At 63.9% G+C, this 10617-nt stretch overlaps 1 protein-coding gene across 1 annotated transcript in view; it reads left to right on the forward strand.

The window, feature by feature from the left end:
* CCDC57 (coiled-coil domain containing 57) overlaps positions 1-10617 on the forward strand; it is a 53340-nt gene that overhangs the window by 42507 nt on the left and 216 nt on the right. Inside the window, exons 17-19 of the mRNA XM_040989367.1 lie at positions 8461-8659; positions 9384-9486; positions 9622-10616. Coding sequence (XP_040845301.1) covers positions 8461-8659; positions 9384-9486; positions 9622-10616 — 1297 coding nt within the window. The remainder of the gene's footprint in view (positions 1-8460; positions 8660-9383; positions 9487-9621; position 10617) is intronic.

The following is a 10617-nucleotide window of genomic DNA, read 5'->3' on the forward strand; positions in this document are numbered from 1 at the left end:
GCAGGGTCCCAAGGCCTTGGGCCGTCCTCCACTGCTTTCCCAGGCCACAGGCAGGGAGCTGGATGGGAAGTGGGGCCCCAGGATTAGAACTGATGCCCATTTGGGATCCTGGTGCATGCAAGACAGGGGACTTTAACCCACTAGGTTACCACACTGGGCCCTTGTTGCAAGTCTTACAGAGGGGTGCCTCGGAGTCGGGGTCCATGTTCTGTTTTCGGAGTATCTAAGTCCACAGGGGCTGTCCCCAGTGCCTGTGGGCACTGCCCTGCCCTACCCTGTTCCACCCTCAAGGCGTGCACAGCTATCAAGAGGCAGTGTGTCTCCCCATGTGCCCCACAGCGTCCCTTTGGGCCGCCTCTGGAGCTGTGCTCCCACTGTGGCCTCTGTCCAGCAGGGCTCCCGAGCCCACCGGGCCGGCACGCCCTCCCCCCTTCCCCAGCGAGGCCCTGGTGCTCTCAGGGTACCCCCACTCCATCTGTCCCACTGGCACAGCACCCCACACTGGCCCGGGTTGGGCAGTACTGTTCTCTCACTTATGTCAATTCTGCCCCAGGAATGCCCCTGGTTCTGGTCCCTGTGGCCTTGCGAGCCCAGCTGCAGCAGGGAAGTGGGGCTGCCGTGTGTGAGTGTGTGTGTGTGTGTGTGTGTGTGTGTGTGTGTGTGTGTGTGCGCTTCCCACAGCACAGGCGTGGGAAGAGAACCATGACACACTGTGACACACGCAGTGGGTTCTGAGTGGTACAGCAGCAGCCAGGCTGGGCCAGGCCTCCCAGGAGAGGGACTGCAGGGACACAGCGGCCCCAAGGACAGGATGACAGCCACACTAAAGCCACCTGGCCAGGGTTGAACACAGGAGCCCAGGAAGCAGGGTGCAGGCACGCAGCAGGGGCGAGGGACCTGCAGGTGGTCTCGGCGGATGTGGAGGCAGCCCGGCCCGCCTGCCTGGTGCGTGTGTGGCCAGCTGTGGGCGTCAGCTGGGTCAGAGGCCGCAGTTGCCCAACAGCCGGGGACAGGAGCCTCCCTCCGGGGCCTGCACCCGTAACCAGCATCTCCACTCTTTGCCCATCTGATAAAAGAACTGACGCATCATTCTGGCTTGACCATGGGGCAGGGCTGCCAGGTGTCCTTGCTGCTCGGCCAGATGTGTGTGTGTGTGTGTGTGTGTGTGTGTTTAAAAAATTATTTTATGTTTATTGTAAATGCAGATTCACAGAGAAGGAGAGACAAAGATCTTCTGTCTGCTGGCTCACTCCCCAAGTAGCTGCTCTAGCTAGAGCCAGGCTGCTCGGAAGCCAGGAGCCAGTAGCTTCCTCAGGGTCTCCCACGCGGGTACAGGGTCTCAGGGCTGTGGGTCGTCTGCCGCTGCTTTCCCAGGCCACAGGCAGGAACTGGACGGGATGCTGTTTCTGCAGGCAGAGGATTAACTTGCTATGCCACGTTCCTCCCGACCCACTGCCCACCATCAGCTCTGTGTACTTTCGAGTGGGCATAGCCTGTAAATCCAGATTCAGCCGCAGGGATAGACCCGGACCAGAAGAGAGGCTGTGCTCGCATTTCCAGGGGTGTAGATGGAGGCCTGGTACTGGCTGACTGCCCAAAGCCGTATCCCCCCCAGGGTCCCAGCCCACTCCTTGCTCCCCAGAGTTCCAGAACTGCCCAGAGAAGGGAGTGGGAGGGAGGGGCAGGGTCGTCCAGGGGTGACCGGAGGTGATGGGCGGAGTCTCCTGAGGAATGTTAAGGGGGGGTGCCTCGCCCAGGGCACCCTGTGTTTGAGCAGTGGCCCTCTCCATGGGACCGCATGCTGAGCGGGGCGGGGCTCTGGAGGGCCTCCCCCCACTGTCCCTCCCTGGGGAGTTTGCCTTTTCCTGAAATGTTGAAATCCCCAGCCTGGTTGTGGGCCACGGCCCGGCCCTCCTTACGTAAGGGGTGCCTGGGAGGCCACCTGCTGCCAGGCGTCCATGAACGAGCCCAGCGGCCACTGGCACTGTCCCCGTGTCCCCACATAGGACCTGCGTGGCCTCAGCCCTGACCTTGCCTGCTCCCAGCACTTGCGCAGGTCAGCAGCCACATCCAGGTGCGGGCCTGGCTCCAGGCCCCCAGTCTGTGGGGTTGGGATCTGCTTCCGGGGTCATGGGGTGGCAATGGGGGCTGTGCCAGCTCCCGGGGGCTCTGGGACTAGCTCGTGCTGGCAGCAGCACCTGGCCCTGGGTCCAGGGCAGCCTGGACGGACCCACCCCATGGCGCCTCCTCTGCCAGTGCGGCCTGGATGAGCCAGACTGTCCTGTTTTTCAAGCGGAGACACGTTAAGTGTTTCACTTTTTAAATATTGGCAACTGGTAAGATCTGAACAAGGGGCCCAGGGCAGCCGGGCCTAGGACTGGGCAGCCCCAGGCTGGGCAGCCCCCACCAGTGTCCAGGGCCCAGCTCCAAAAGGCCTCGGCTGGAGCCAGATGCCCACCGGCAAGCTCTCAGGGCCACAGCAGGCCTCAAGGGACCTGGGCTGTCCTCAGGCAGGGTGCTGTGGGCTTCAGCTGAAGCGCGCCTGCTCATGCTTTCCGGGAAGTGGGGCAAGGGTTCCCAGGAAGTTTGGCTCCGTGGCATAGCTGTGCATGAGGTTCACGGACACGTGTCCAGGACGGCCGCAGGGCAGGCATGAGGCGTCCTGTGCGGCAGCTTACGGTCCCTGGGCTGGCAGACCAAAAGCAGGAGAGCAGGCCATGGGGAAGGCGGGCGGAGGCAGGTGGAGGGGCAGTGGACTGCCTTGCGTTGCGGGCACCAGGATGAAGGCAGAGTCACATGCCATCCAGGCCAATGCTTCCAAGAGGTCAGATAAACAGCCTGACCACAGCTTGAAGATGTGGGCTTCAGCCTCAGTGGCTCCAGCCTGGTTCCTATCCTGCGGTGTTAACACCAGGAAGGGATCAAGTACCAGGAGTCAATGATGACCCCAACACCCATGATGACCCCAATGCCCGAGATGACCCAACACCCATGATGACCCCAACACCCATGATGACCCCAACACCCATGATGACCCCAGTGCCCGAGATGACCCAACGCCCATGATGACCCCAACACCCATGATGTCCCCAGTGCCCATGATGACCCCAACGCCCATGATGACCCAACACCCATGAAGACCCAACGCCCATGATGACCCCAATGCCCGTGATGACCCCAAGACCCATGATGACCCCAACACCATGCTGTCCCCCAGGATCCATGGTGTCCCTAGGAGCCAAGACACCCCTCAAGTGGACCAGCAATACCTCAGCCCATGCACCCACCACAGCATGCCTGCAGTGGATGTGGTGGCAGCAGGCACCTAGGGGCCCAGGAGTCAGTGCCTCCAGGCCCGGCCCACGCTTCTGCTCCACCCCAGGCACAGCCGCCCCACACAACTGCCACCTTGTTTCCCAGTATCGCTCTCTGTGCCCCTAGCTGCCCATGCTGCCCCAGGGTGGGAACATAGCCGAGAGCCGTATAGTTTTTATGGGGTCGGGGCACACACCCACGGCGTCCGCTCCAGATACCAGCCTGACAGATGTGAGCCTGATGTGTCCTGAGCTGGCAGCGTCTTCACCTGAATCACTTTATTTTTTAAACAAACACTTTTTTAAAAATTTATTTGTAAGGCTGTGTAACAGAGAGCTTCTGTCCACTGGTTCACTCCCCAAATGGCTGCAAGGGCCCGGCTGGCTGGGCTGGGCCGGGCTGGGCCAGGCTGAAGTATGCAGCACAAGCTCCTTCCCGTCCTCTGAGCGTGCGGGAAGCAAACCCCTGAACAATAGCCATGCCAGCCTGCGGCTCAGCAGTGCGTGCCAGGGCACCTGGCACCTGCCCACACTGTGCCCTGTGCTGGGACATCAGCAGGTGACCGAGGGCAGGGTCGGACCACAGGTGGCCACTAGCAAGAGCTGAGACAGGAACAGTGCAGTAATGAGCTTTGAAAAGCCCCTTGGCTTTGGCACCTTGGCTCAGCCCCGCCTGCCGTTAGTGCTCACTGGGGAGATGGCTGTGCGGGCCACACAGCTGCCTGCGATGAGGCATGCGAAGGGACCTGGCTCAGGCACCAAGGCTCACCCAGCTCTGCTGCTGAGACACTGAACAGTCCTGGATCGGACCATACAACAAGCCAGGACACTGGAGCGTCATCCCACACCCACGTGGGACGGGGGTGTTGTCCCACACACCCGACACCCCAGCGGCACCTGGGACAGGACACTGGGGCGGGGCTCACCTCAGTAGTGCGGGGGACCCACGTCCTGCAACTCAGAGTCCAGGCCCAGAGCCCTGTAGCTTCCTGCGACACTGACCCCAGCAGGCAGTGGGAGACTGGGGGCAGCTCCCACTCCCGGCCACAGCCAGCAGACGTGGCTGTTTGCGGGCACCCAGCTCCAGCATCCTGTCCTGGGTACCACTGTGGTGCCCGGGGTGTGGGCCAACATGCTTGGGTAGGCAGTGCCCCAAGGCCAGGGAAACTGCTGCAGGGGTGGGAACTACAGGCGTGGCTGCAGGGAGGTGCCCATGGTGGTCGTGTTCTTCCAGCCCTGGTGAAGGCGGTGAGGGCGGGCACTGGCCACACAGGCTTCTAGGAAAGCAAGAGAGGCCCTCGCCACATGCCTAGGCATTCCACGCCCAGGCGAGTGCCACGTGCAGGCAGAGTGGCAGCCCGCCCGACACATGTGGGTGAGGCCCAGAACAGTGCTGCACTGGCCAGGGAAGCCAGACCTCTGCCTGCCTGCCAGGTTCTGCGTCACCACCCCTGAGCCGACCCAGGTGGGCCTCGGTGCCAGCCAGCTCAGCATGGCTGCCCAGGCATGGCAGGTGCATGGTCAGTGACCTCTGAAGGTCATGGAGAAATGGACAGTTGTTGTCAGCACGTGGTCCTAAAGCCACGCTGAGTGCTGGTTCCGGCCCAGGGGGCCACCTGCCCCCACAGCCCTCCCCTACATCTTCCTGTGACCCCCCCCCCACCGTCGCCTCCCGGCCCCTGCAGCCTCCCCCCGGCCCATGGACGTGGGGAAGCCGATGTGGCCGTCTTCCTTTCTGCTGTGAAAGGCGCACGTTGCTGTGGGACTTGTCTGTCCCCCAGGGCCTCTAATTGCCTCGCCGCAGCTCTGGGAGTGCAGAGCGGAGGCCATTAGGAGGGGGCCTGGGCTGGGGGGGTCACAGGGAGGTGTGGGGCCCTAGGGCCTGGGAGCCAGCCCTTGGCCAGCCCCACGGCTCACGCGCACACCCCCCACCAACACCATAATTTGCCATCTTGGGTCACATCCCAACTTGTAGCACTAAAGGTAATGTCTGCTGTGTGCTTTCCTATTTTTTTTTTTTAAGATTTGTTTATTTGTATTGGAAAGTCAGATATAAGATAAGAGGAGAGACACAGAGGAAGATCTTCCATCTGCTGACGCGCTCCCCAAGTGGCCACAACAGCCAGAGCTGAGCCAATCCAAAGCCAGGAGCCTCCTCTGGGTCTCCCATGCAGGTGCGGAGTCCCAAGGCCTTGGGCCGTCCTCCACTGCTTTCCCAGGCCGCAAACAGGGAGCTGGATGGGGCCGCCGGGATTAGAACCAGAGTCCATGTGGGATCCCAGCAGATGCAAGGCAAGGACTTTAGCCACCAGGCTACCGCACCAGGCCCATACATCTTGAAAAAGAAGAAAAGCCTGGCCTGGTGCAGTAGCTTGACGACTCCTGGCTCCTGGCTTCGGATCGGCTCAGCTCCAGTTGCAGCCACTTGGGGAGTGAATCAACAGACAGAAGATCTTTCTGTCTCCTTCTCTCTGCATATCTGACTTTCCAGTAAAAATAAATAAATCTTAAAAAGAGAGAGGTTTATTTATTTATTTGAAAGGCAGAAAGAGATCTTCCATCCGCTAACTCACTGCTTCAGTAGTCAGAGCTGGGCTGTCCTGAAGCCAGGAGCCAGGAGCTTCCTCCCGGTTGCCATGTGGTGCAGGTACCCAAGTACTTGGTCTGTCTCCTGCTGCCTTTTCAGACCCTTGGCAGGGAGCTGGATCAGACATGGAGGAACTGGGACTCAGGTGGCACCCGTGGGATGCTGGTGTCACAGGCAAGGGCAGAACCAGCTGCACCATGGCCCCAGCCCTTTTGTCAAGAGATGTTCCCTGTATTCCTGATTGGCTGACTGTGCATCCTAGATACCCCGGGCCGTGTGCTGCAGGTGACGGCCTGAGGCCACACCAGCCACTCCCTCGCAGTGTTTGGGACCTGTTTTGAACTGACTGAGTTCTGTATACCGCTTTGCAAGGGGAGCCTGGTGGGCCCGTGGCTCCTGTGTGTCGCCACCCCTGCTCGGAAACAGGTGGGCAGTTCGACTCCACTGTCCCATATCACGCAGTGGTCGAGCCAGTGTGCCCTGGGAGGGGAGCCCTGCGCGGGGCGGCTGGGCAGAGTTCTTGACAGGGCTGTGACTGTCACATTCGCAAGGTGTCCTTCCTTGGCTGCGTAGCTCTTGGTTCCCAGTGTTCATCCTGCTACTTTTTTTTTTTTTTTAATTATTTGTTTACTTACTTGAAAGAGCAAGAAGGAGGAAGAGACAGGATGGCGGGAAGAGAGAATTTTCCATTTGCTAGCTCACTCCCCAAATAACTGCAGTGGCCAGAACAGAGCTGATCTGAAGCCAGGAGACTCTTACAGGGCCCAAGCACATGGGCCCAGCTCGGCTGCCTTCCCCGGCCATAGGAGAGCTGGACGGGAGGAGGGCCTCACTCAGAGTAGATGCCCAGGCCTGTCCCTAGCGTCCCCTGGGCGTCCAGTCCACATCTCCCCACTTCTCGTGTTTCTGTTCATGGTGTCACACAGCCAGTGCCTCATTCCCACCTGCTTGCCCAGCAGAGCTGCAGCCCCACAAAAGTAGGGGGTCCCCCCATCGAGATGCAGCCCACTCGTGCCTGCCTCATTCATGTGCTCCTGCACCTGTTCCCACTGGGCTGGCTCCTGAGCATGGCCTGTCTGTCCAGCTCCCATGGGCATAGCCTACCCGGTTCCCGTGGGTATGGCCGTAGCCGTAGTGCTCCCATGGGCACTTCTGTAGCGCTTGCCTGGCCACCTGTACTACTGGGCCACCACAGTGGAGAGCTGGCAGAGATAGTCCTGCCATGGCCCAGCCACAGGCCAGAGCCCCTGGCCCCAGCTGGAACCTCTATCTCCACTCACCCTGGGCCTCGTCCTGGACCCGGTGGGGGCCCTCTGCTCTCCACTGGCTCCCAGCTGAGCATGTCTGGCCCTGGCCGCCGACCCAGAGCCCAGGAACAGCTTGTGCCTCTGCTGTCCCTGAGCCCATGTGGAAGGGAGCCAGGGCCCCGGAGTGGACACAGACACCAGCTATCCCCTGGGGAGTCCTGGATGGGCCAGTGCCCAGAGCCTCAGCGCTGTCCCCCTTGTAGGTGTTGAGGGTCCCGGTGCTGGGTACTCTCCCTAGGGCAGGAGGGCATGAGTGTGTGTGCCCAAGGCCCTGTCAGTTCTGGATCCTGCAGACTCGTCCCCGGTTGAGACTCTGCTCCCGCACCAGTCATGCCCCTCCATACCCCACTCTGGCCACGCCCCCAGTGTGCCCCCCACTGGTCACACCCCGAGTGCCCAGGGCAGAGGGCTGCTGCTCGCCTGGCTTGCCCCAGCTGGATGCCTCTGGCCCTGGCAGCAGCCATGATGTCCAGAGAGGAGTTTCCAGGGGAGAAGGCAGCGGGATGGGCACGTGGGGTGAGCCTGCCCAGTAGGCGGCCCCCAGGGGTGCATTGCTCCACTCCACACACACTGCCAAGCCCCCATGCTCACCCGCAGAGCTGGCCAGCACAGAGGCAGATCCTCCTGACTGCCCTGAGGCATCCCACCCCCTACCCCAGCGTGGTGGGCAGAGCAGTGGCCCAAGGATGTGAAAGCAGTCATGGCCTCTCGCCCAGGCCCCTTGGCCCCAGCAGGGACACGGCTACCTCTCACCTCTCTGAACCCTCCCGTGGAGCCCTTTCTAACGCACCAGGTCTGGGATGTGCCCATCTCAGCCGACCGGTCAGGGTAGGTGCTCCTGTTGTGGCCTTCCCTGGCTTAGGCCCAGGAGGGTCCCCAGGCAGTATGTCTGAGTGCTGGCTCCTGAGTCTGGGGTATGGATGGACTGCCAAGCCCTTGCCAGCCACAGGACCAACAGTGAGACTGGCAGAAAAGGGGGCTGGCCCTGCAAGTGACACTTGCCTCCCCACCCACGCCTTGGAGAGCACACCCTTGCCAGGGCCAGAGGGAGCTGCAGTTCCAGGTACCCCAACCCTTTCATTCAGAACTGGGGAGCAAAGGTCACCTGTGACTGACCGGGCGGGCCGGTGCCTGGCCACATGCGTGGGGCCAGAGTGGTGTGAGAAGTCCATGCTGCAGGCTACTGTGGCAAGGTGGCAGGTGGCACGCTCAGGGGTGCCAGGAGGTGGGTGACCCACATGGATTGGCCAAGGCGTCACAGCCCTTCTCAATGTCCCCACTTGTGTCTGCCCCTCCCAGCAGAGTGCCCAGCCAAGAGCCCCAGCACAGCCCTGGCCGTGGAAGGGGTGACGAAGACAGCCCAGCCGAAGTCCGGACCTGCCAGACCCTCCGCATCCCAGCCTGCCAAGCCCAGGAGCCGCCGGCCACCCCCCAGGGTCCGGAACTACAACGTCAGTACCTGAGCCTGGCGTGGCCCAGCGCTGCCCATTAAAGCAGGTGGCTCCCTCGTGCCTCCCTTGGCCGGCAGGACTGTTTGTGTCCTACTTGGGAAACACAGCCTGGTGCTTGTGCCAGGACTGGGCTGGCTCCGCCCACAGCCACCTGCACCCAGCTGGTGTCCAACCATGTGGCCGCATGGGCCTGGACAGGGGGCGAGGGGTTCCAGGCACACAGAAGGCTGCCATGAGTGAATCCACAGCCTAGTCCCTGAGCCCTTGGTGCCTCCTGTGGGGCTGGGCAGGTGATGGTCACCCCTGCCACTCGCGAAACTGGGTGGGAAGCAAGGTGTCCGTGCTGCAGGAGCGGCCCCATATTCTCCAAAGAGCATGTGGTAACATGCGGGGCCACGGCGGCCAGCGGGGCCACGGCCTTTCCCTTTCCGAACCAGGGTCACTGCTTGCCTAGGAGTGCGTGGGGAGGAGGCCACTCCCAGCCGTGTGACCGCCACCTGTGAGAGCTGGCAGCTGTGAGGCTGCCTGGCTCAAGAGGGCAGACTGCAACCTGGTCCCAGGGTCCCCAAGTCCTGCCCACCTGACCCATGGTCCCTCCCCAGGTTTCAGCAAGCCCCGGGCCCCTTCCAAGGCCATCCTGTGGTCACAGACTGTTTCTTGACAAGCTAGGGGCTCCACGTTGGAGAGCTCGGTGCTGGGGTGACCTCCACCCCTTGTCGGGCAGAACTGGAAGGACCTTGGGGTCGGCCTCCCCGGGGACTCCTCCCTCCTCGTCCCTGCCCTCTGCCACCCCATCGCATTCTTGGGCCCCTCCGGTGGCGGGGAGGGTGGGGGTGGTAGGGCCCCTAGTCCCTGCACTGCCCAACCCGGGACTCCCTGGAACACAAGCGCATGCTCGTGGCCTCTGAACGCCCGCCTGTCTGCTGCCCCTGAACATGAGGTGTCCTGAGGCCACCCGGCAGGGCCCGGCCCCCCAGCGGACAGTGGCCCGAGCGCCTTTGTTCCGGTCCCGGGGGAGCTCCGCCCTCGGCGCACCGGGCCCTTCCCGGAGCGGCAGCCGGGAAGGGGGCCGCCGGGCCCGCGTGGACCCCGCGCCGCCCAGGAAGGCGCGCGGCGACCGGCAGTAACCCCGCCCGGGGAGCCCTCGGCCGGGGTCAACGACCGCGCCGCAGCCCGCCAGCCCGAGGCCGCGCGCAGCCGGCCATCACCCTATCGCCTAGCAACGCCCACTCGCGCCCTGCCATTGGGCCGCCGCAAACGCCCCCGGCGCGCCATTGGCCACCGCGGGGCAGCGCGCCACGCCCCCGGCCGGCTGGGCGCGAGCGGCCACGGCGACGAGGCCCGGGTAGCCACGCGGGTACCCCCAGCGGCCTTCCCGCCCGCGCCCCAGCGCACCCCAGGCCCCGTGCGCCCCGCGTCCCGGCCCACCGCGCCTCCCGCCCCGGCACGCCCCCGGCCCCAGCGCGCCCCCGGTCCCAGCGCGCCCCCAGCTCCGTGCCTCAGCACACCCCCGGCCCAGTGCGCCCCCGGCCCCGCGCGCCCCAGGCCAAGCACGCCCCCGATACGTCCCCATCCCGGTGAGCCGCGCGCCCCAGCGCGCCCCAGCGCCCCCCAGCCCAGTGCACCCCCGGCACGTCCCCGGCCCCCAGCGCGCCCCCGGCCCAGCGCCGTCGCGCGCGGCGCACACGTGGCGTCTGCGGAGACGAGGGTGGGGGCGGCCCCCAGCGCGTGCGTCGCGGGGGGCGGGGAGCGGAAGTGGGGGACGGGCGCGCTGCTCCCCGGCTTCCCCCGCGCTCCTCCCGCCCCCCCGAGCGCGCTCCCCGCCCCCGAGCGCGCTCCCGCGCAGAGTCCGGGGGGCGGCGCGCGCGGGTCACCCCACCACCGGCGGCGCGCCGAGGCCCGGGGCGCAGCCCCGACGCTCATTGGCCTGGGCGGCGCAGCCAAGCTGTCAGCCCATG

The sequence above is a fragment of the Ochotona curzoniae genome, unplaced genomic scaffold (assembly GCF_017591425.1).
Source record: "Ochotona curzoniae isolate NIBS_2020 unplaced genomic scaffold, NIBS_Ocur_1.0 contig_523, whole genome shotgun sequence".
In the NCBI taxonomy this organism is placed as follows: Eukaryota; Metazoa; Chordata; class Mammalia; order Lagomorpha; family Ochotonidae; genus Ochotona; species Ochotona curzoniae.